At 37.4% G+C, this 25,752-nt stretch overlaps 1 protein-coding gene and 1 pseudogene across 5 annotated transcripts in view; one reads left to right on the top strand and one right to left on the bottom strand.

Moving 5' to 3' along the window:
• PDS5A (PDS5 cohesin associated factor A) overlaps positions 1-25,752 on the top strand; it is a 131,529-nt gene that overhangs the window by 24,822 nt on the left and 80,955 nt on the right. For all 4 annotated transcript variants that reach the window (XM_081251304.1, XM_081251303.1, XM_081251306.1 and 1 more), the window contains exon 3: positions 24,580-24,783. In XM_081251304.1, coding sequence (XP_081107430.1) covers positions 24,580-24,783 — 204 coding nt within the window. The remainder of the gene's footprint in view (positions 1-24,579; positions 24,784-25,752) is intronic.
• LOC308617152 (proline-rich protein 11-like) lies at positions 10,319-11,515 on the bottom strand (annotated as a pseudogene). Its single transcript has one exon. The product of its transcript is annotated as a proline-rich protein 11-like (transcript).

Genomic DNA, 25,752 nt, shown 5'->3' on the forward strand with positions numbered 1-25,752 from the left:
CTAGGAGAAAGAAGGCCCTGGCTCAGTCTCTTTCAAAATCTCTGCTAATGTTTGAAACATGTCAAAAATCCCAATGTCGCCCCCATAATTCCAGTTTGGCTTTGAATGCAGCCACTTTATTTGCCAACTTGAATACAGTTGTCATTCTCCCCTGAAGTGACAGATAGAGTTCATTGAGCAGGTTGAATATGTCACACAAGTAAGCAGGTTTTGCGACCCATTCTTTGTCACTGAAACGTGCTGCCACTGGTGACTGTTTTTCTAAAAGAAATCTCTGGAGCGGCTCTCTTAACTCAAAAACCCTGTCCAGTGATCTACCTTTAGAAAGCCATCTCACAGAGCTGCATGAACAGATGTGAGTTAAGGGCATGTACTTTAATGTGGTTGATAATTTTAATCACATCCTGTAAAATGTTGTTAAGTTCAGGTGACATTTTTCGGCTAGCCAGCATTTCTCTGTGGATGACACAGCGTGTAGACTCACATTCAGAAGCGACCTCTATGAGCCGGGTAGTAAAACCAGAAAGCCATCCAGTCATGGCAGCCACTCTGTCCATGCATATACCGACACAAAATGACCAGTTCAGTTTTCCTGATATCTGATCATTCAAAGACTTGAATAGTTCTGCAGCTGTGGTGTTGGTTCGCAACAAAAGTGCACATAACATATCCTCATGCACATCCTCCTGAAAAAAAAATATATATATATCACAAAAACAAGCATTGTTGCCTTGTTGTCAACATCGGTAGACTCAGCTTGGATTGCGTTCCATGGTGACTTATTAATCCTCTCTAACAGTTGTACCTCAGTATCCTCTGCTGTTTCATCAGTTTGTCTAGTTATGGTGCTAGCCGAAAGAGGAACATGTGCCACCTTTGAAACTGCAACCTCTCCTAAAAGTTCATGACAGATGTCCTTAGCAGCAGGCAAGATCAATGTTTCCCCGATAGTAAAGGGCTTCTTAGCTTTAGCAATGTGGTTAGCCACTAAGAATGATGCTCTCAGTGCCGACACATTTGATGAAGTGGTGGCCTTCAATAATTGCTTGTGTTCTTTGTGTTCACGTTTTTTTTTTCTTTTGAACAATTCCAAAGGCTTGTCTTTTAATGCAGGGTGCTTGGTCTCCATGTGGCAAAGCAGTTTTGAGGGTTTCATGGCTTCGTTGGGTAGCCGGTCGCCACATGTTATACAAAGCGGGCTTGGAGAATGTGAATCACCTGTTGCAGTGAACCTGTCATTTAAGTAGGACTCTCGGTATTTTCTTTTAAATGCAGCTTTCTTTTTGTTGGCAGTCTTAGAGTCTTCTGCTGTCTCATCATTGGGTCTTTCCCCCTTTTCAAAGAAGCTCTCCAGTGGTGTTTGTTTTTTACTCATTTTGGCTAGGGTTAGCTTGTGGGCGTACCAAACTGACTGAGGCAAGTGCACAGTGTGGGAAAGAGGCGCGGATGGAAGTGGTAAATAAAATAATGGTGGGCGACGTGCAGACTAAAATAAGTGTCGGATTCTGACTTAAAGCCTGCCACCATATGCAGCTGTACAACTGAAGTACATCCACTCACTTGCCACTGTAAAGCCTGCCACCAGATGCAGCTTAACTGTCACTTGCCACTCACTGATAGGATTTTTTTTTAAAGATTTTTTTTGATGTGGACCATTTTTAAAGTCTTTTTTATTGCATTTGTTACAGTATTGCTTCTGCTTTTTGTTTTGATGTTTTTGGCCATGAGGCTTGTGGGGTCTTAGCTCCCCAACCAGGGATCAAACCCACACGCCTTGCATTGGAAGGTGAAGTCTCGTGATGCTAATGATAATCTGTATTTGCAGCCACTCCCCAGCGCTAGCATCACTGCCTCAGCTCCACCTCAGATCACCAAGCATTAGATTCTCATAAGGAGCGCGCAACCTAGATCCCTCGCGTGCGCAGTTCACAGTAGGGTTTGCGCTCCTATGAGAATCTAATGCTGCTGCTGATCTGACAGGAGGCGGAGCTCAGGTGGTAATGTGAGCGATGGGGAGAGGCTGTAAATACAGATGAAGTTTCCATCGTTCGCCCGCCGCTCACCTCCTGCTGTGTGGCCCAGTTCCTAATGGAGGTTGGGGACCCCTGCCCTAGAGCAATTTTATCTTCTCAAAAAGAAACCACCTGCCCTTTGGCTGTCATTCCCATATGCCCCTCCAGCCCTAAGCAATCACTAAATTGCTTTCTGTCTCTGTACATTTCCCTGATTTGCACATATCATGTAATTGGAATTATATAACATGTTGGTCTTTCATGACTGGTTTCTTTAACTTAAGATAATGTTTTCAAGGTTCATCCATTTTGTAGCATCAGTACTTCATTCCTTTTTACAGCCAAATAATATTCCATTGTGTGGATGTATGAAATTTTGTTTATCCATTCATCAGTTGATGGACATTTGGGTTGATTCCACCTTTTGGCTATTAGGAATAATGCTGCTATAAATATTCATGTACAAGTTTTAGTGTAGACATTTTTACTTAATTATTAGGTCATATGTAACTCGTTTGAGGAACTGACAAACTTTTCCACAGTGCACCATTTTATATTCTCATCAGTAGTGTATGAGGGTTCCAATTTCTTCACATCCTCATCAACACTTATAATTTTCTTATCTGTGTAACTGACTTTTTGCTTCTAGCCAACCTAGTGGACGTGTAATGGTGTTTTATTGTAGTTTTAATTTGCGTTTTCCTGATAACTAATGATGTCAAGAATCTTTTCATGTGCTTGTTAGTCATTTGTGTATCTTTTTTGGAGAAATACCTATTCAGATCTTTCTTCCATTTTAAATTGGGTTATTTGTCTTCTTATTATTGAATTGTAAGTGTTTCATATATATAAATATTCTGGATATGAGTTCCTTATCAGTTATATGATTTGCAAGAATTTTCTTCTGTTCTATGGGTTGTCTTTTCACTTTCTTTGTGATGTCCTTTGAAGTACAAATGTTTTTTATCTTGATGAAGTCCAATTTATCTATTTTGGTTTTTCTTTTTGTCACACTTTTGGTATCATATCTAAGAAACCATTGCCTAAATTAAGGTCACAAAGATATATGACTGTTTTCTTCTAAGAGTTTTATAGTGTTAGCTCTTACATTCAGGTCCTTAATCTCTTTTGGTCAAATTGTTCAAAAATTTAAATTGGTCAAAATTTGTTTTATATATGGTTTGAGGTAAGGGTCCAAGTTCATTCTTTTGCATGTGGATGTCTGGTTGTTCCAGCACCATTTATTGAAAAGGCTATTCTTTCCCCATTGGATGGCTTTGGCACGTTTGTTGAAAATTAGTTGACCATTGCTGTATGGGTTTCTTTTTGGACTCTTAATTCTGTTCCACTGGTTTGTAAGTCTGTCCTTGTGCCCAGTACCACACTTTTCCCCCCAAGTTTTATTGAGATACAGTTGACATACAGCGTTGTATAAGTTTGAGATATACCACATGATTTACATATATTGTGAAATGATTACCACGGTAAGTTTAGTTAACATCCATCATCTTGTATAGATTTTTTTAATGTTTCTTTTCCTTGTGATGAGAACTTTGTTTTCCCCAGTCCTGTGGAAGTCCTGCAGTCAAATCCCACTGGCAGATTCCCTGGGGATTCCTAGTCCTGTTGCCGGACCCCAGGCTGGGAAGCCTGATGTGGGGCTCAGAACCTTCACTCCAGTGGGAAAACTTCTGTAGTATAATTATTCTCCAGTTTGTGGGTCGCCCACCCATGGCTTTGGGATTTGATTTATCGTGATTGTGCCCCTCCTACCATCTCATTGCAGTTTCTCCTTTGTCTTTGGACGTGGGGTATCTTTTTTGGTGGGTTCAATAGTCTTCTTGTCAATGGTTGTTCAGCAGTTAGTGATTTCGGTGCTCTCGCAAGAGGAGGTGAGCACAAGTCCTTCTACTCGGCTGTCTTCCACAGTGGTCTGTGGTGAGAACTTTATACACCATATTAATTGCTGTTGCTTTGCAGTAAGTTTTGAAATCAGGAAATGTGAATCCTCCTACTTTGTTCTTTCTCAGGATTAACTATTCTGCATGAACTTTAGAATCAGCATGTCACCTTCTACAAAGAAGTCAGCTTGGATTCTGATGAGGATTGTATTGAATCTATATATCAGTTTGGGGACTGTTGCCATCTTAACAATGCTAAGTCTTCCAGTCCATGAATGTGGGATGTTTCTTCATTTATTTAGATCTTTGATTTCTTTCAACAGTGTTTGTAGTTTTCATAGTATAAGTTTTACACTTCTTTTGTTAAATTTATTCCTAATATAATTTATTCTTTTAATGCTATTGTAAATGGAATTGTTTTCTTAATTTCATTTTCAGATTTTTCATTCCAAGTATTTAGAAATTTAATTGATTTTTGTATATTGATCTTGTATTATGCAACTTTGCTAAACTTATTAGTTCTAATTGGTTTTAATGAATTCCTTAGGAGGAGTTTTTAAGTGCAAAATCATGCAATCTGTGAATAGAGATAACTTTACTTCTTTTCTAATAGTTGCCTTTTATGTCTTTATCTTGTCCAACTGCCCTGGCTAGAACCTTCAGTATAATGTCAAACAGTAGTGGTGAAAGCAGACATCCTTGTCTTGTTCCTAATCTTAAGCATCCAGTTTTCCACCTTGAAGTATGATATTGACTGTGGATTTTTCATGAATGCCCTTTATCTTGCTGAGGAATTTCCCTTCTATTCCTAGTTTCTTGAGTATTTTTATTATCAAAGGGTGTCAGATTTTGTGAAATGCCTTTTTGCATCTATTAAGCATCATGTGATTGTTGTTTTTTATTCTACTGATATAATGTATTACATTAATTGATTTTCAAATATTAAACCAACACTGCATTCTTGGCATAAATCTCACTTGGTCATAATAGAATTCTTTTTATCTGTTGAAGATTTGGTTTGCTAGTATGCTGTTGAAGATTTTTGCATCCATAGTCATAAGAGATACTGGTCTGTAGTTTTCTTGTGATATTTTTGTCTAGTTTTGGAATCAGGTTAATACTGACTTCATAAAATGAGTTGGAAGTGTTTTACTATCTTTCATTGTTGGGAAGACTTCTGGGAAAATTGGTATTCTTTACATGTTCAGTACAATCCAGCAATAAAGCCATCTGGTCCTGGGCTTTTCTTTGTTTCTAGTTTTTGATAACTCACTCTCTTCCTTTGTTATAGGTTTATTCATATTTTCTTTTCTTTTCTTTTTTTTTTTTTTTTTTTTTTTTGCGGTACACGGGCCTCTCACTGCTGTGGCCTCTCCCGTTGCAGAGCACAGGCTCCGGACATGCAGGCTCAGCGGCCATGGCTCACGGGCCCAGCCGCTCTGCAGCACGTGGGATCCTCCCGGACCGGGGCATGAACCCATGTCCCCTGCGTCGGCAGGCGGACTCTCAACCACTGCGCCACCAGGGAAGCCCTCTATTTTTTTTTAATTGAAGTATAGTTGATTTACAATATTATGTAAGTTTCAGGTATACAACAGTGATTCACATATTTTGAGGTTCTGTTTCTTACGTCAGTTTCAGTAGTTTGTGTCTTTCTAGAAATTTATGCACTTCATCTAAGTTACCTAATTTATTGGCATATAATTGTTCATAGAATTTCTTTATAATCCTTTTTGTTTCAGTAAGATCAGTAGTAATAGCCCCTCTTTCATTTCTGAATCTAGTAATTTGAGTCTTCTCTCTTTTTTCTTGGTCAGTCGAGCTAAAGCTTTTGGTTTTCTGTTTCTCTAGCAGTCATCAAGTTCTGGGCAGGAGTATTTTGGGGCAACTGATAATAGGGAGACTTTGCCCAATTCTGCTTCTCTGCCACTATCTAGTCTTTCCCACTGTACCCCTTCTTATCTTGCCCCTAGGGAATTTCCCTATACTTACTATTGCTTATTTTCTGGCTCTCACTGCTTGAACCATAATTAATTCCATCTGTTTTTTACATATGTGTATATATATATATGTGTATATATATATATATATATATATATATATATATATATATATATATATATACACACTTGTGTGCTTGAACCTCATTATTCCTTTCTTTCTTTTGTCCAGACCTTAATCCATTTAACCTTAAGGAAAGCCAGCTGCTTTTCATTGTGGGTTTTTCTTTTTTTGTAGATTATATTCCATTATAGCTTATTAAAAGATATTGTATAATTCCCTGTGCTATACAGTTGTTGTTGCTTATAAATGTTACATATAGTAGTTTGTATCTGTTAATACAAACTGTATCTGTAGTTTGTATCTGTATCTGTTAATCCCATACTCCTGATTTCTCCCTCCCCCACCTCTCCTCTGGTAACCATAAGTTTGTTTTCTATGAGTCTGTTGCTGTTTTGTATATAGATTCTTTTTAGATTCCACATATAAGTGATATCATATAGTGTTTGTGTTTCTCTGATTTATTTCACTAAGCATAATACTCTCTAGGTCCATGCATGTTGCTATAAATGACAATATTTCATTCTCTTTTATGGCTGAATAATATTTCTCTGTGTGTGCGTGTGCACGTGTGTGACATCTTCTTAAGCCATTTGTCTGTTGATGGGGACTTGGGTTGTTTCTGTGTCCTGGCTATTGTAAAGGGTGCTGCTGTGAACATTGGGGTGCATGTATCTTTTCAACGTTCTGAGTAAAAAGACCTTAAATTATGATTGATTATTTTAAGAATAGGGCAAATGATGCACCTTTATCAAGGAAAAGGAAAGTTAGAAAACCGAAAGTTAAGTTAATATATTAAAGGCATCTATTAAGCAGCCATCTACCCGCATCTACATTCTCTACCATAGTCTTCACCTAACTACGTTGTGAGAAAAGTAGGCTTTATGAGCTGGCCTGGGAACATAACTACATACAGTAGTTCTAGCACTATAATATAGTGTAGTTTCTATAGTATACTCTCTCTATATGTATATATTTTATTTTTCTCTAGTCATTTTGGATAACCACTCATCATATTATACTATACTATATATAATGTATGGATTAAGAATGGTAAGAGGTAGGTAAGAGTGATTAGCCACACTGCCTGGATTTGAGTTTTTATGCCCTTGAGCAAATTACTTAGCTTAAGTTTCTCATCTGTTAAATGGGTATGTTAATAATGCCTCCCACAAAGAATCATTGTATTATATGGGTTAGTAGTACATTTAAGTTACTTGAAATATGCCCAGCACATAGCAAAAATCAGTAAATGTTAGCCATTAGTACTATTACAAATAATTCACCTATAAAAATATGCTTTTTGAATTGCAGATTTTGTCTATGAGGATCAAACTGTAGAATAACATTGATTTGTGCCATGTTGCCATCACTCATTTTGTCCTTCTGCCTCACAAGTACTCGGAATTAGAGAACATCTATGGTTACATTAAACCAAAAGTCAAAACCTCTGAAGCCTCAGTGAAAGTGTCAGACCCTCAGTCTTTAAGGCTAATATTTTAGGACCTTATGAATTTCCCTTAAAGCTAAAAATAGCTTCCATGATGACTGTCTCTTTTACAGTCAGTGTCCAGGTTATTTTTAGAACCCTAGTATTCAGGGTATTTTTAGAACTCTAGCAGTACCAGCTTATCTTGAAGGTGGAAATAAATGGAGTAAAACGTTTCTTGTAATTCAGAAACTTTCAGGAATCTTTGTGAAGTGTAGTTTTGTAGTATATGCTTGTTAAATGGTTTGGGGCTGATAGAATGAGTCTTTAAAATATAATTTGGTTTAGCTCTCAGGAAGAGTACAGTGAAATGTGTAGCGTCTAACTTTTCTATACCACACAATTTAGGTATGAAATAACCTTGTCTCATTAAAGAATAGTGACCTTGACTAAGTATATGAGTAACAAAACAAATTGTATCTTCAAGTAGGCTCTATTGGTTTATTAGAAAAATAGGTTATTGAGTTTTTTCCATAGAGTAACTCAATTTGTTAAAATTGAAGTAGCTGTATTGATACTCTGTTGTTTGTTTGTTTTTTGGATTTGACACATAAGAGAGATCATATGGTATTTGTCTTTCTCTGTCTGACTTATTTCACTTAACTTAGTGTCCTCTAAGTCCATCAGTGTTGTTGCAAGTGGCAAGATTTCATTCTTTTCTAATGGCTGAATAATATTCCATACACACACACACACACACATACACACATATGTATGTATAGAGTCTACAATTTCTTTATCCATTCATCCATCAGTGGACATTTAGGTTGTTTCCACATCTTTGCTATTGTAAATAAAGTTGCAATGAACATGAGGGTGCATATATCTTTTCGAGTTAGTGTTTTTGTTTTCTTTAGATAAATACCCAGAAATGAAATTGCTGGATCATATGATAGTTCTATTTTTAATTTTTTGTTTTATCTTAATATTAACACTTAGTCTTGAAATATATATTGATTGCATAGCTATTGACAAATCAGAATTTTAGGGAGATTTCTGTTCTCAGACTTGATCAACCACTGAAGTCTAGAGCATGTCAAAAAGTACACTAATAGGTATCATTCCATCAGAAAGTATGCATTTATATCTTACTTTATAAGACAAATGTAGAGCCCTTAGAAGATGACAATCTTCTTGAGGACACATAATTTTCATACTAATAACCGCAGCAAGGAGACACTGTAAGATAATTGCTTTGTAATTGGTACAGTGTTTTCAGTTCAAAGCAGTCAGTGATTCTTTCAGACTAGAGTGGGTCAAGCAGGGCTTCAAGAAGAGGAAGCAGAATTTGGGCCAAAATTTTAAGAGCAGGTAAGATTTTTTTTTTTTTTTTTTTTTTTTTTTTTTTTTTTGCGGTACGCGGGCCTCTCACTGTTGTGGACTCTCCCGTTGCGGAGCACAGGCTCCGGACGCGCAGGCTCAGCAGCCATGGCTCACGGGCCCAGCTGCTCCGCGGCATGTGGGATCTTCCCGGACCGGGGCACGAATCTGTGTCCCCTGCATCAGCAGGCGGACTCTCAACCACTGCGCCACCAGGGAAGCCCTGATTATGGTGTTTTAAATGCCATAAGGTATTATCAGTGGGAAACCATTGTTTTATTGGGGTAACATTAAAATAGATGTTTTAAGAGTAACTTAGAAGCTCTGGGTTTGATTTTGAGACTTAAAGAGACTAAAGTCGGGTGTGATGTAATAAGGGCCTAGAGTATGGAGTATTAGAGTATTAATACAGTTTTATCAACTGTATTAATATGAAGGTAACTTACTTTTGAGAAGAGTAGTCTGGGCACTTAAGAATACTGAAGTTTTCTTAAAAGGAATTTACAATGTAGGTACAATGGAAAGACATTCTATTTTTTTTAATCAATTAATTTAATTTTTTGGTTACGCTGGGTCTTAGTTGCAGCAGGCAGGCTCCTTAGCTGTGGCTCCAGGGCTCCTTAGTTTTGGCTCGCCAGCTCCTTAGTTGCAGCATGTGGGCTCCTTAGTTGTGGTATGTGAACTCTTAGTTGCAGCATGCATGCAGGATCTAGTTCCCTGACCAGGGATTGAACCCGGGCCCCCTGCATTGGGAGCACGGAGTCCCATCCACTGTACCACCAGGGAAGTCCCATGGTATTCTAATTTTTAAGGTCACATTGGAGTTTTTGCTTCAGATTCTTTTGGAACAGTTAGGTTTGAATGGAGGATGGTTTTACTTCTTTTTTTTTTTTTTTTTTTTTGCTGTACGCGGGCCTCTCACTGCTGTGGCCTCTCCCGTTGCGGAGCACAGGCTCCGGACACACAGGCTCCGCGGCCATGGCTCGCGGGCCCAGCCGCTGCGCGGCACGTGGGATCTTCCGGGATAGGGGCACGAACCCGTGTCCCCTGCATCGGCAGGCGGACTCTCAACCACTGCGCCACCAGGGAAGCCCGGTTTTACTTCTTAATTGCTTATAGGGAACAGAAATAAAATCTAGAGGGTCTGTTTTTTTTGGTTAAGTTTGCAGCACTTAATGAGTGCATGAGCTTTACAGGCTGAAATACTTTACTTTTCAGTTACCTGAGAATACCCAAGATGAATGGGCACCAGGTTATTTTCTTAATGTCATAACTGCACCTGTAGAGTAAAAATTAGAGTTATCTAGTTAAACTTGAATAACCTCCCCAACCTAAATTGGGTAGTTCCAGGATAAACATCACTTTCGGGATTGCATTTTCCCATCTGTTCTATTATTGATCATGTAAACTAGAAAATATCCTAATACTCGCTTTCTGCTACAGTATGTATGGGCTCCATACATATTTTAATTCTTCGAATGAATTATATATTAATATAATTACTTATACATACGACATTAAAAAAAGATTGGGGTAATATTATCTGTATATCTTATGGATCATCATATGGAGTCAGGCAGAGGTGGCATCAATTTTGTTCATCAAAGCTGCTTGTAGAAAGTGGCAGAGTTTGAGTTGGGCTTCTAGGGTGAGCCAGCTGAAACTTACTCTTCAAGGCCTGGGTCATTACTGGGGTCAGCCCAGTTCCTGTTTCCATATTTTCTTTATTGGTAAGTGGGGTTCCACCTGGGCTCCTCTGTACATCGACTTTTCTGAGTAGTTTCCGCAGATCTAACTGGCTTTTACCAGGAGTAATGAAGACATTTGTAACTCGAGTTGATAACACTTTGGACTTTGGTTTCAGGGAAATGCGCTGCAGGTCAGAGACAGTAACTAGTGGATTCTGTGCCTTTGGTGATGGTACAGGCTTCCTCCTTTCATCAAAACTCTGTGTCTTCTTTAATTTCACAGTCAGTAGATCTTTAACTGTTATCTGCATGGGTCCACTTTTTTTTAATGGTCCAGCTTGAAGTGCTTTAGTGAGATCAGATTTTCTGAGCAGCAAAGGTACTGTCAGTGGTGGAGGCGGAGGGGGTGGAGGCACAGGCGGAGGCAGGGGCGGAGGAAAAGATGACTGGCTGGCTGTGGCAGTGAGGCGGGAAGTACAGCCCCCGGGGTCTCCAGGGGTGGTTAGAGCACATGCAGGCACATTTGTAAGTTTACCACGCATGTGACACATCTGACTACAGCTTGGACAGGAAGAATTTTCTAAGACGGCCTTCAGTGCTTCCTGGAGCTTGCGTAATTAATTTTCCAAAATGAGAAACCATTGTTTCAGACTATGAAGTTCTTGGTGGCAGAAACGGCATGGGAAGATGGTGTCTTTCAATACTTCCAAACTCCGGGCCATGCAGTTCTGAAACCAGTTGTATGTAGACCATACTCTATTTGTCCAAAGCTTTACTAAATCTTTAAAATTGGGAAATTTGAAGTTCCAGGATGGTCTTAGCCAGCTTCTGCTAAGGGGTGTATCTGTTGAAGGAATAACCACTCTTTCTGGTGAGGGTGGCGGAGGGGGAGGTGTAACTAGCTTAGACTGAAAGTGAGAGGCTTCTTTTCTTTTGAAAAATCTTTTCGCTTTGGCTTTTAGCTTTATTCTTTGTTGCTTGAACTTGGGCATGGTTTTAGCCTAAGAGTCCGGGGATTCGATGGAGTCCCAGCAGTGGCACCTCCCTCGCCATAAAGAAAAATACAAAAAATAAAATAAAAAAATCAAGACATACTATTAATGTGATAATTTAGTCACTATGTCACTTGAACTTTGAGCTTTAGGCCCCAAAGTTGCTCTGATGTGAGCACACTTCTAAAATTATCATCGAATGTGTATTAGGTAGACTTAAAATTTTTGTAATTGTTTTTTTTGTTTTTGGGGGTTTTTTTGAACACACCGCACGGCTTACGGGATGTTAGTTCCCCAACCAGAGATTGAATCCATGCCCCCTCCAGTGGAAGCATGGAGTCCTAACCACTGGACTGCCAGGGAATTCCCTAATTTTTGTAGTTCTAATGGCTTATGCATTAACTATACCCCTGCCTTGCCTGCTTCTCTCAGGTTTCACCTCAAATGTATATTAGATAAAAGGATTTATGTTAAAAACAATTATATGAAACCGGAAAGGAGTGCATATTGGCAAATAGCTCAGTGCTCATTCTTTTTTTAATAAATTTATTTTATTTTATTTATTTTTGGCTGCGTTGGGTCTTCATTGCTGTATGTGGGCTTTCTCTGTTGCAGCGAGTAGGGGCTCTTCTTTGTTGCGGTGCGTGGGCTTCTCTTGTTACAGAGCAGGGGCTCTAGGTGCATGGGCTTCAGTAGTTGTGGCACACGGGCTTAGTTGCTCCGCGGCATGTGGGATCCTCCCAGACCAGGGCTTGAACCCGTGTCCCCTGCATTGACAGGTGGTTTCTTAACCACTGTGCTACCAGGGTAATCCCCTTCTCTTATTTTTAAATGGAAAATTTCTGAAGTCTTTACATTATCTAAAATATGATTAGGGAATTCCCTGGCGGTCCCATGGTTAGGACTCCTCACTTCCACTGCAGGGGGCATGGGTTTGATCCCTGGACTGGGAACTAAGATCCCACATCCTGCATGCCAGGTGGTGGCCCTGCCCCCCAAAGGTGATAAGATTAGCTCCTTTAAAAGGAATCTAAGATTCTTATGGTACATGTAATTTTTTTTTAACTTTTCCATTTTTTATTATGGAAAAACTTCAACAAAAACAAAAGTGAAGAAAAGAGAATAATGAACTCCTGAAGCAAATCTCAGATAGCATTTCATTACTATTTCAGAATGTATTCCTAAAAAATAGGGTACTATATTAAAAAAAATCATACTATGATTATCATACCTAAAAATTTAACTATTATTAGCTATTATAATTAAAGTAGCTATTAACTTTTATTAAATGCATATACATATATTATGGTGGGTCTTGTGTGTGTGTATATATTTATATGTGGACATATAAAAAGTACATAAAATATGTAGAGTTTAACAAGTAACTATAAAGTGAACATATGAACATATGAACAAAGATACAAAGAACAAACATATCAACACCTTCAGAATATCATCAGCACCCCCAAAAGTCTAGTGTGTACCTCCTAGTCATAAACTTTTTCTTTCATAACCACTATATAAATGCAGTCTCTTTGGTTTTCTTATAGTGTCACTGTCTGTGTACAAATCTCTAAAAATATAGTTTTTTCTAGTTTTAGCTTTGAATTTTATATGAATGGAATCATATAGTATGGTTCCTTGTGTATGCGTCTTTTTCAGTATTATGTTTGAGCTTCATCCATGTTATTACTTATGTGTTTTTCAATTATTTTTATTGCTGTATACTAAGTACTCTATTGTACTACTTAACCAATCCTCTCTTGCCAATGACTTCTAGTTTTTTTGGCTTTTACAAACAACATTGCTATGAATATACTTGTATGCATGTTCTATTGTACATGTACAAGCTGCTTTAGGGCATAGACATAGACATTGGTGAAATGTTGGGCCATTGGGTATGCATATCTTTTACTTGCCAAAAACACCAAAGTGGTTGTAATTAACAGTGAATAAGAGTTTTCATTTTCTATGTTGGACTTTTTAAAAGTTAATTTTTACCAGTGAGGTTTTAAAGTTCTTTTACTTTACTGTTTTTCCCCCAAGACAGTGCCTTTTAAAAAAAACAGCTGTATTGAGTTATAATTGAAATACAATAGGTTGCACATGTTTGAAGTATATACTATAATATATATCTAGTCTTTGTTACCAGTTCTTAGCACAGAGCTTCAAAAACCCTTGCAACTTCCTGAGTGATAGGAGTATCTTTGTTATGTTAATGAGGTGACTCCTGACCCCCTTCCTGGATAGCTTCAGGAAGGGACTGGTCACCAAAGTGTTGGAGATGTGGAATTTTCAGCCAACTGGGAGGGGTGGGGGGAGGCTAGTGACCTAGCTCAATGAAATGATAATGAATGAATGAATGAATTATTCCCACATAAGGAAGCCCAGTAAACCTCTGGAAACCAGGAGGAGCTTCCTGGTTGACGAACACATTGATGTGCTGGGAGAGTATTGTGTCAGATCCACCAGGAAAGAACATGGAAGTTCTTCATCCCTGCCTTCTCTCCCCAAGATCTTGACCTATGCGTCTCTTCTGTTCAGCTGTTCCTGAGTTATGTCCTTTATAACAAACCTGTAATCATAAGTATAATGCTTTCAATGAGTTCTGTGAGTCATTCTAGCAAATTACTGAACCTGAGGGTATTGTAGGAAGCCCTAAAGTCATAACTGGCCTATCACAGATGCAGGCGGCCCCCAGGACTTGCATGTATCATCTGAAGTGCGGGGAGTTTTGTAAAGGAATTTTTTGCTCTTTAACTTGCGGGGTCTGTGCTAACTCCAGGTAGTTAGTGTTAGAACTGAATTGAAAGGTAGTACATCCAGTTGGTGTCAGAGAGTTGCTGTCAGGGCAAAACAATCTGACAAGTTTTGACATACATATATAGCCTTGAAACCATCATCACAATCAAGAAAATGAATGGATCTATCTCCCCCATATGTTTCCTTGTGTCCTTTTTAATCTACCCTTCTCCCCATTTGTGTCTGTCTTCTTTGGCTCTGAACACAATGGAATTCCCAATTAAATTGGGAATTATATTCCCAATGGAATACTTCTCAGCACTTAAAAGGAATGAATTACTGATATGTACAACATGAATGGATCTCAGATGCATTATGTTAAGTGATAGATTCAAAGAGCAGTGTACTGTGTAACTCGATTTATGTGATATTCTGGAATCACAGAATATCACAGATCAGGGGTTGCCAGACAGCACAGATCAGGGGTTGCCAAGGGCTAAGGAAGCAGCTGAGGGTTGACTTCACAGGGACACAAAGGAACTTTTTAGGGCGATGAAGTAGTCTATGCCTTGATTGTAATGTTGGTTACACAACTGTGTATTTGTCAAAATTCGTAGAATGGGACACTAAAAAGTGAATTTTATGTAATTTTACCTCAAAAAACCTGTCTTTAAAAAAAAAGGTAAAAAGATTGGAAGAATTTGCTAATACAGATCATAAGTTACAGTGGCAGTATTTCAAGCAAAGTGGACTTTAGAACAAGGGATAGTGCCAAGGATAAGAAAAGATACTTGATAATAATAAAGGGATCACTGCAGTAAGAAAATACAACAGTATATACCTAATAACAGCTTCCACATAGCTGAGAAATTAACAAGTCCACAAGTACACATGAAAATTTCAACACTCCTCTTTCAGTAATTGATTAAACAAGTAGACAGAAATCAATAGGGTCATAGAAGAGTTAATTACCAGTGCACTTGACCTAATTGACATTCCATTCAATAACAGCAGAAATACACATTCTTTTCAAGTGCACATGAATCATTCACTAAGACAGATAGCCCCATGTGGTGGGCCATTAAACAAATTTCAATACATTGAATATGATTCATATTACATACAGGGGTAATATGATCACAGGGAGTTTAATGAGAAATTAATAAAAGATGTCCAGAAAATACCCCAAATATTTGGAAATTAAACAGTATATTTCTGAGTAATACATGAATAAAAGAAGGAATCAAGGAAAACTAGAAAGTATTTTGAACTTTGTAGCAGTGCTTATTGAGAAATTTATTTTGATAAGCATTTAACTGTTCATATTAGAAGAGAACAGTCTAGAATCAGTGATAAGCTTCTACCCTGAGAACCTAGGAAAAGAACAGCAGATTAAACCTAAAGAAAGTATTGGGTTGGCCAAAAAGTTAGTTTGGTTTTTTCTGTTAAGATGGCTCCAGTAGTGCTTAGGTGTCTTTAACTTCCTTTGAAACAATTTTGTTAGATTGTATTGTGACAGCTGTCATATCAGTATACATTTAAAAAAACAACAACCAATATCTTATCAAAATTGGTGAATTTTTGTGTAGCCATTTTAACATTGAAGATGGAAGAAAAACATTTTCAGCATATTATGCTTTATTATTTCAAGCAAGGTAAAAACGCAACTGAAATGCAAAAAAAGATTTGTGCAGTGTATGGAGAAGGTGCTGTGACTGATTGAATGTGTCAGAAGTGGTTTGCAAAGTTTCCTGCTGGAGATTACTTGAAGGTAGACCAGTTGAAGTTGATAGCGATCAAATCGAGACATTAATTGAGAACAATTAACGTTATACCATGTGGGAGATAGCTGACATACTCAAAGTTTCCATATCAAGCGTTGAAAATCATTTGCATGAGCTTAGTTATGTTAATTGCTTTGGTGTTCGGGTTCCAAGTAAGTTAAGCGGGTTGGTGGGGGGGGGACCTTCTTGGCCTTATTTCTGCATACCATTCTCTATTTAAATGTAACGAAAACGTTCTGTTTTTAAAACAAATTGTGACGGGCGATGAAAAGTGGATACTGTACAATAATGTGGAACGGAAGAGATCGTGGGGCAAGCGAAATGAACCACCACAAACCACGTTAAAGGCCGGTCTTCATCCAAAGAAGGTGATGTTGTGTATATGGTGGGATTGGAAGGGAGTCCTCTACTATGAGCTCCTTCCGGAAAACCAAATGATGAATTCCAATAAGTACTGCTCCAAATTAGACCACCTGAAAGCAGCACTTGACGAAAAGCATCTGGAATTAGTCAACAGAAAATGCATAATCTTCCATCAGGATAACACAAGACTGTGTTTCTTTGATGACCAGGCAAAAACTGTTACAGCTTGGCTGGGGAGTTCTGATTCATCTGCCATATTCACCAGACATTGCACCTTTGGATTTCCATTTATTTTGGTCTTTACAAAATTCTCTTAATGGAAAAAATTTCAATTCCCTGGAAGACTGTAAAAGGCACCTGGAACAACAGTTCTTTGCTCACAAAGACTAAAAGTTTTGGGAAGATGGAATTATGAAGTTGCCTGAAAAATGGCAGAAAGTAGTGGAACAAAAGGGCGAAGGGCGAATACGTTGTTCAATAAACTTCTTGGTGAAAATGAAAAATGTGTCTTTTATTTTTACTTTTAAAACCGAAGGAACTTTTGGGCCAACCCAGTAGAAAGCAGGACATAGTAAAGGTAAGAATGGGAATCAATCAAATAGAAAATGCGCAGACAGTAGACAAAACTAATAATGCCAAATTTGGTTCTTTGAAAAGATAATAGAATTGGCAAAACCGCTGTTAGATCAGTTTTCTCCACCTTGGCTCTGTTGACCTTTACAGCCTGATAATCTATCCCTGGTCTCTACCCCTAGATGCCAGTAGAACCCCTTTTCCCAGTTGTGACAACTAAAAATGTCTCCAGACATTGGCAGATATCCCCTGGAGGTGGGTGGCAAATTCACTCCTCCTTGAGACCACTACATTAGAACAACCAAGATAAAAAAGGGGGGGCAAGGGGGGAAAAAGAAAAAGTAAAGAAAGAAGACAAAAATTAGCAATATCAGTGAAAAAAGAGACATCAGTGTAGATTTTATAGGCATTAAAAGGGTAATAAAGGCATATTATAAGCAAGATAATGCTAGTAAATTCAGTATCCTAAATGAAATAGATTATTTCTGGAAAAATGCAAATTACTGAAACTGACTTAAGATGAAATAGAAAACCTGATAGCTTTATACTGATTTTAACTATTATACATTGCAGGTGATAACTGGTCACTTAGCTTTTGGCAGATGTTGTGATTGATTATCACTCCTGCTCAAGGTCAAGAAATAATTCACTTAGGAGCTACTCTGTGCTAGGCAAAGGGCTAGGCACTCAGGGTACAGTTTTTGTTTTTGATTTTGTTTTTTGCCGTTCCACACAGCATGAGGGATCTTAGTTCCCCAACCAGGGATGGAACCTGTGCCCCCTGCAGTGGAAGAGCAAAATCTTAACCACTGGACCGCCAGGGAAGTCCCACCTTATACCGGTTTTATCTTATTTTATTTTTTAAATTTTATTTATTTATTTTTGGCTGCATTGGGTATTCGTTGCTGCGCGTGGGCTTTCTCTAGTTGTGGTGAGCAGGGGCTATTCTTCATTGCGGTGTGCCGGCTTCTCATTGCGGTGGCTTCTCTTGTTGTGGAGCACAGGCTCTGGGCGTGTGGGCTTCAGTAGTTGTGGCACGTGGGCTCAGTATTTGTGGCTCAAGGGCTCTAGAATACAGGCTTAGTAGCTGTGGTGCACAGGCTTAGTTGCTCCATGACATGTGAGATCTTCCCGGACCAGGGCTCGAACCTATGTCCCCTGCATTGGCAGGCAGATTCTTAACCATTGCACCACCAGGGAAGTCCCTTTATACTGATTTTAGAAACTAGATTTGCAACTAAAAACTTTCCCACAAATAAAGACCTGGATGACTTCATTGATGAACTCTATCAAAACACTTAAGGAAAAAAGCATACTAGTCCGACACAAACTAAGCGAACAGGAAGAGTGAACACTTCCAACTCACTTTATATGGCCAATATTACCTTGATACCAAAGCAAAACATATTACAAGAAAAGAAATCTGCAGACCAAGAGCCTAAATGAACAACAAAATATTAGCAGAGGAGATCCAGCCAGCCAAACCAAACAAACCAAAAATAGGAAAAACGAAAAACAAAAAAAACACCGCACACGTGCAAAACACAGTGCACCCCCAATGACCACCATGTCAGGTTTATTCCAGGAGTGCAAATTTGGTTTAATATTTGAAAATTAATCAATTTATTTCCACATATTAACACTAGTGTAAATTGGGAAAAACATGTTATCATTCCTATAGATATGGGAAAAGTATCTGAAAAAAAATCCAACACATTCTTCATAAAAACTAACAGCACCTTAGGAATAGAAGGTAAAACTTTCTCAACCTGATAAAAAGGCATCCACAGAAACCCATTAACTTAATACGTAATGGTGAAAGACTGAATGCTTTCCAAGATCTCAAAAGACGCAAAAATGCTCTCACTTCTGTTCAGTCGTGGTTTTGCTAGCACAATAAGGAAGTAAAAGGCATACAGATTAGAGAAGATAAAATTAAACTGTCCTTATTTGTTAATGATATTGCATTTATAGAAAATCCTGAGAAATGCATAAACAAGCTACTAGAACCAGTAAAGCTGTGTAGCAGTGTAAAAGGCTCAGTATGCAAAAATTGACTGCATCTATGTAATAGGAACCAGCAGTTGGAAAATGCAAAGTTTTTAAAATTTGCGGTAGCATCCAAAAAGGTAAATAGTTGGAAGTAACAAAATGTACAAGACCAGTACACTGAAAACTACATAATAAATGCTGGAAGACATTCTTTTCCACTCAACAAACTTTTATTGAGTATATGTCAAACCAAAGTCTTTGTGCCGAAGGTATAGAAATAAACAGGGTGCAGCCATAGCCCTAGCAGAGACAATAAATAGAAAAGCAGAAAGCACAGTGAGATAAGCATTGTGATGGAAGTGTACAGTGTGTGGCAACATAGAGAGTATCCTTCCAGAAGGATGCAGTGATTGTCCCAATATTCAGTCAGTCTGGAAGAGAAAAACCTAAATCAGTGGAGACATATACCATATTTGTGGATCAGAGAACTCAGTATTATTAAAATGTCAGTTCTCTTACCATTGTTCTCCTTTGCATGTCCTTGGCCACCAATGGGATTTAGTCCCCCATTTTTTTGACTATTTGGGTTTCTTTCAAAAAGTGCTTAGTCTAGCAAGTCATTTGTCCATTTTACAATTGGGTTTTCTCTTCCTTATTGAATTGTAGGAGTTCTTTACATATATTTAGATAGGTTCTTTGTTGGTTATGCGTGCCACAAGTATCTACTTTCATTAAGTGGCATGTCTTTTTGAAAACTTTAGTGATATCTTTGATGAATGCACATTAACTTTAATTTATGGAAAGAATCAATCCATAGCTAGTGCTTTTTGTGTCTTGATTTAAGAAATCCTTCCTGCTCGAGATCATAAAGATACTCTTTAATTTTTTTTTTTTGCTGCGTTGGGTCTTCATTGCTGCGTGCAGGCTTTCTCTACTTGCGGTGAGCAGGAGCTCCTCTTGTGGTGCACGGACGGCTTCTCATTGTGGTGGCTTCTCTTTGTTGCAGAGCACGGGCTTTAGGCGCGCAGGCTTCAGTAATTGTGGCACGCAGGATCAGTAGCTTTGGCACACGGGCTTAGCTGTTCTGCGGCATGTGGGATCTTCCTGGACCAGGGCTGGAAGCTGTGTCCCCTGCATTGACAGGCAGATTCTTAACCAATACACCACCAGGGAAGTCCCTCTTATTATGAATTATTTTATTTATTTATTTATTTATTTATTTATGGCTGCGTTGGGTCTTTGCTGCTGTGCACGGGCTTTCTCAAGTTGCGGAGAGTGGGGGCTATTCTTCCTTGTGGTGCACGGGCTTCTCATTGCAATGGCTTCTCTTGTTGTGGACCGTGGGCTCTAGAGGCACGGGCTTCAGTAGTTGTGGCACACAGGCTCAGTAGTTGTGGCTCGTGGACTCTACAGCTCAGGCTCAGTAGTTGTGGTGCATGGGCTTAGTTGCTCCACAGCATGTGGAATCTTCCCGGACCAGGGAATGAACCTGTGACCCCTGCAATGGCAGGCAGATTCTTAACCACTGCGCCACCAGGGAAGGCCCCCTTTTAATTTTTAAAAAATGTCTTAGAGGTCCCTTTTAAATTTTGATTTTTATCCCACTGGGAATTAATTTTTTTTGGTAGGTTCTAAAGTGGTCTGTCTATACCATTACTTTTGGGCGTGGAAAATGTTATTGATATTTTCTGTGGTATGGTTTAGGAGTATGTGCTATAAAAATCCTCATTAACATTTTGAAGGCTCTCTGGATTTTAATGATGTTCAGTTTATTGAATATTTTCTTCATAATCTTTTACAGCTAATTAAAGAAAACTATTTAAGTATAAAAGAAATGGCAAAACAACTTTTCAGAATAATTTGTCTACCTGAAAAGTTGGCTGTGCTGACATTTTTCCTTTGAAATATTTCTAACAATTTGCAAATTGTTGATTTGAGGACCACGTAGACATGTTTTGCTTGTCCCTCACAATGGTATGAATTATTTGGAGTTGCTGAAATTCTCAAGTCGGATGATTTCACTTAACGTTTTATTGTGTCCTGATCAACTGAATGATTTTGCAATACTAGGTCTGCATTCTCACCTGGCAACAATTAGCTGAAACCAGCTCTTGTCTTTGGATGGGGCACGTGCTCTCCATTTCTCCCAAGTGGTTATTTCCATTTCCCTCCCCTTGAGTTGTGACCCCTGCTATAGACCTATGTTTAGACTGTATTTATTTAAAAATTCTAAACAGATTTCGAGCAACAGACATAATATACTGATTGAGTGTCAAGAACTGATGAAGTTTTTTGCCAGAATGGTAGGGACATATGGATCATATTTTTAAAAATATACATAATATATATTATCAGAGTAGATGTTAAAAAGACATTCCATGAATTTTAAAAAATTTTTATTGAAGTATAGTTGATTTACAGTATTGTGTTAACTTCTGCTGTACAGCAAAGTGATTCAGTTATACATATACTTTTTCATATTCTTTTCCATTATGGTTTATCACAGGATATTGAATATAGCTCCCTGTGCTATACAGTAGGACCTTGTTGTTGACCCATTCTATATAAACTAGTTTGCATCTGCTAATCCCAAACTCCCAATCCTCCCCTCCGCAAAGCTTCCTAGCTTTTATGAGGGGTAGCAATGGTTTACAAACTTATTTTAGTCTTAGGATGTACCGCCCAAATACAGAAGGTCAATATATAAAGCTAATGAAAAGCCAGCTGCTCAGAGGCAAGCAACTGAGAGACCCTGGGCATGTGCCCGTCACACCACTCCTTTTGGCTGTCTTCTCTTGTTGCCTCTACCAGGGCTACTAGGAACCTCAAAGTCGGAACATGGTTCTAGAAAATCTAGAAAATCAGCTGTTCTAGAAAATCTCCCAAGTAGCTCAAGTCATATTGGAAACTTGCACCCCAAACCTTAAAAACAAAAGTTCGTTTCACCTAATCAAATTGTCTCCTTATAATTTTGTAATATTTCAAACATTCATAGGTAATAATAAGACAAACATTTATGTACCTACCACTCACCTTTATCAAATCTTAACATTTTACTTTGTTGCTTTGGTTTTTTTTTTTAATTGGAGTATAGTTGATTTATAATGTTGTGTTAGTTTCTGTTGTATAGTAAAGTGAATCAGTTACACATATACATATATCCACTCTTTTTTTAGATTCTGTTCCCATATAGGTCATTACAGAGTATTGAGTAGAGTTCCTTGTGCTACACAGTAGGTCCTTGTTAGTTATCTATTTTATATATAGTAGTGTGTATATGTCAATCCCAATCTCCCAATTTATCGTTCTCTGCCTTTCCCCCCGGTAACTATAAGATTGTTTTCTACATCTGTGACTCTGTTTCTGTTTTGTAGATAAGTTCATTTGTACCATTTTTTTAGATTCCACATATAAGTGATAATCATATGATATTTGTCTTTCTCCATCTGACTTACTTCACTCAGTATGACAGTCTCGGTCCATCTGTGTTGCTGCAAATGGTATTATTTTATTCTTTTTTGTGGCTGAGTATTATTCCATTGTATATATGTACCACATTTCTTTATCCATTCCTCTGTCAATGGCATTTAGGTTGCTTCCATGTCTGTTGTAAACAGTGCTGCAGTAAACATTGGAGTGCATGTATCTTTTCAAATTGTGGTTTTCTCCGGGTCATGAATTTTAATGTTCTTTCAAAAAAAAAGTTTGCAAGCTTACTATGTCGAGTCGTGTTCTAGTCATTGAGGATACAACTGTTAACAAAACAGATAAAAATTCTTTTCCTGACAAGAGTTAGGTGAAAGAAACAAATGACTTATAAAACTGGAAAACATTTTTCTCAGCTATATGTTAATGTTAAAATCAAGTGGAATAAACACAAATATTTCAAAACATGTTAAAAGAAATAAAGCTCTGGATGAAGTAATAATAGTGTAATAAGAAATAATAATTTTAAAAAGAACATCTGGTTCTTGGGAATTCGCTAGGATTCAAAACTTTCAAAAGGGAATGCACCACACACATTGTCATAAAATATAGACAAGTATAACATGAATGGCTTAACCTGGGAAAAACAACACAGATGTGGATGACTGTAAATCACTGTGCCATATGCATTTCTGATTTAAAAGGTTTTAAAGTAGAATTAGAATACTTTATAAATGTGATTTTATTTCCGTATTATTAACATCTCTATATCAAACTAGTGATGCACAGATAAATATGTTCTATTAAAATCAGAAAAAGAATAATACATCTTCCCCACCCCCAATTAATATTTAACATTAATTGTTAAAATTTTTTTTAAAAGACAAGTCTTATTTGGTGAGCTTTCATTTCAGCTATTAATATATGTATGTTTGTCCCATATCATGTGGTAAATGTGTTCTTTTTTAATTTTGACTTTTTCTTTTGATATAATTTCTGACTTGGAAAAGTTGCAAGAATAGTAGAGAGCTCCTGTATTCTCCAGATGATGACTGCTTCCACTTTTACTGTTCCCTTCCTCCTTCCCCACCCCCAAGCTCTGTATGAGCACAAAGCCATTTATAACAAAATCACCGAATTCAGTTCTTTAAGATGCCATTCCTGACGTTTGTATTTAGGCTCATAAGGAATAGTGATTTACAGTCATCCTCATCTGTGTTGTTTTTTCCAGGTTAGGTCATTCATACTATACCTGTCTATATTTTAGGATAGTGTATGTTATACATTAAAATTGGATTATAATTAGAAAACCAGTCAGTGGGATTTACTCTCGTAACAGAATTAGGTGGAAAATATCACTTCAGTAGACACAGAAAAAAGTATTTGAAAAAACCCAGCACTTAGTCACGATAAAAAGTCTTGTCAAAATAGAAATAGAAGTACACCTTCAATATTTGAGAATGGTGACTGGTTAGGTGAAGTCTGATTTATTTAAAGAAGAATTTTGATGGCATGAGGAAATAATCATGATTGGATAAATGAATAAGGAATGACTATATGGTTATTTGCATCTTTACAGAGAAAACAGACCAGCATAAAATACACAAAAACATAAATAGTGGTTATTTTCTGGGGTTGAGAAATTATGGATTTTTTTCATTATACTTTTTTTGCCTTTTAGAGTGATTCTAAAATGTGCATTTGTTAATTTTGTAACCATAAATAAGAACAGAGGTTATTTTATAATTAAGGCTTTTAATCAGAAGTACAACTACATAAAAAATTTAAGCATGGCTTTCTATTGTGAATTGCAAAACCCATTAAAGTGTGAAATGAAATAGTTTTAAGGAGCCTAAATCAAGGCAGCTTTGATGATAAAATGTACAAGAAACATAATTGATGAGGTTGCAAAATATCAAATGATTTGCTTATCCATATGAAGCCATGAACTTTTTACCTGGGCTAGATATAATATTAATAACGAGAGTCTTTAGTTCTTCATAAACCTGGTACAAATGCAGATAATGTATCTATCAGTAATCCAAAAGTTGGTATTTGTTCACGCTTGTAATCTTTACTCGAATTCTTAAATGAAGATATACAAAAATTGATTGTGAATCCTCTGATGGTAACTGATTGCTAGTCTGTGTTGTAATGGAGATGATTAAATATATATATTCTACTGGTTTCTAAATATCAAGAGTTGATTATATTTTTCTTCTATATATTTTTGCAGATGGTAGTCAAAACTTTTATGGATATGGATCAGGATTCAGAAGATGAAAAACAGCAGTATCTCCCACTAGCCTTGCATCTAGCATCTGAATTTTTTCTCAGGAATCCCAATAAAGATGTGCGTCTCCTTGTAGCATGCTGTTTGGCTGACATCTTTAGAATCTATGCCCCAGAAGCTCCATATACTTCCCACGATAAACTAAAGGTAAATACAATTTTTACAAAATTAGTTTACTTTTATAGTTTAGCTTACTACCCTTAGGAACATAGGTTTCATTTTAATCATCCTGTGACCGTAAGAAGATTATATCATAAGTTCTAAAACTAATTAATTATTCATTCAATTAATATTGAGTATCCACAAAAATGATTGGTATTTTTATGTGGCATTAAAGGGTATGGATCAAAACTAGTCCCTATCTGCTCATATCTAACCTTCAGGAATATCCATCTCAAAGCCCAGATGGCTGAATTGAAGGGATGGTGGATGAATGACACTTTTTAAAACAACTATATAACAGAATTTACACATTCAAATGACTGTGTTCCCCTGCAAGTTATATTATATGCAAAACTGTATGCTCATCTTGATAGTTCTGCCTTTGTTTGAAATGTTTGAGGAACTCCTCTTTTGAGTTGATCTCTTGAGCTGATTTCGTATTTTGAATACTTTTATACTTTAATCCTTTGGATTGCTTTCTTTTAAATAGTCCTAAAATCAGTTTGTTCCATACTGATACTATTTGGGGTTAAAACTTCTAAAGAAAGCTTATTAAGAAGTGGAGCAGTATTGTTGTGGAAAGTACAACCCTTGGACCAGTCTATTATTGCTTTTGTTCCACACAACTTTGTAGTCACTCATCAAATTCAAAACTAGGTACTGAAAATAACTATTTAATTTGGGAAATTATAATGGAAGACTCATATCCAGGTACTTAAACTGAAGATAACTGCCATAATACAAGATGAAGATAGTGAATAAAGTTCTGTACTAGAAGGGTAGCAAGATATAGAACCTATGGTCCTCTCAGAATGAGAAAGCCTAAAGATCTGTGGCAGTAATAATCTTTATTTTTGCTTCTAAAGAATGTAATTTTAAGTGATTTGCTGTTTTCCAGATATTTTAAGTAATGGACTAGGCCAGTCCCAAGTCATTGGCTAAAGGAGAATTTTC

The sequence above is a fragment of the Mesoplodon bidens genome (assembly GCF_964165515.1).
Source record: "Mesoplodon bidens genome assembly, chromosome: 1".
Taxonomy (NCBI): Eukaryota; Metazoa; Chordata; class Mammalia; order Artiodactyla; family Ziphiidae; genus Mesoplodon; species Mesoplodon bidens.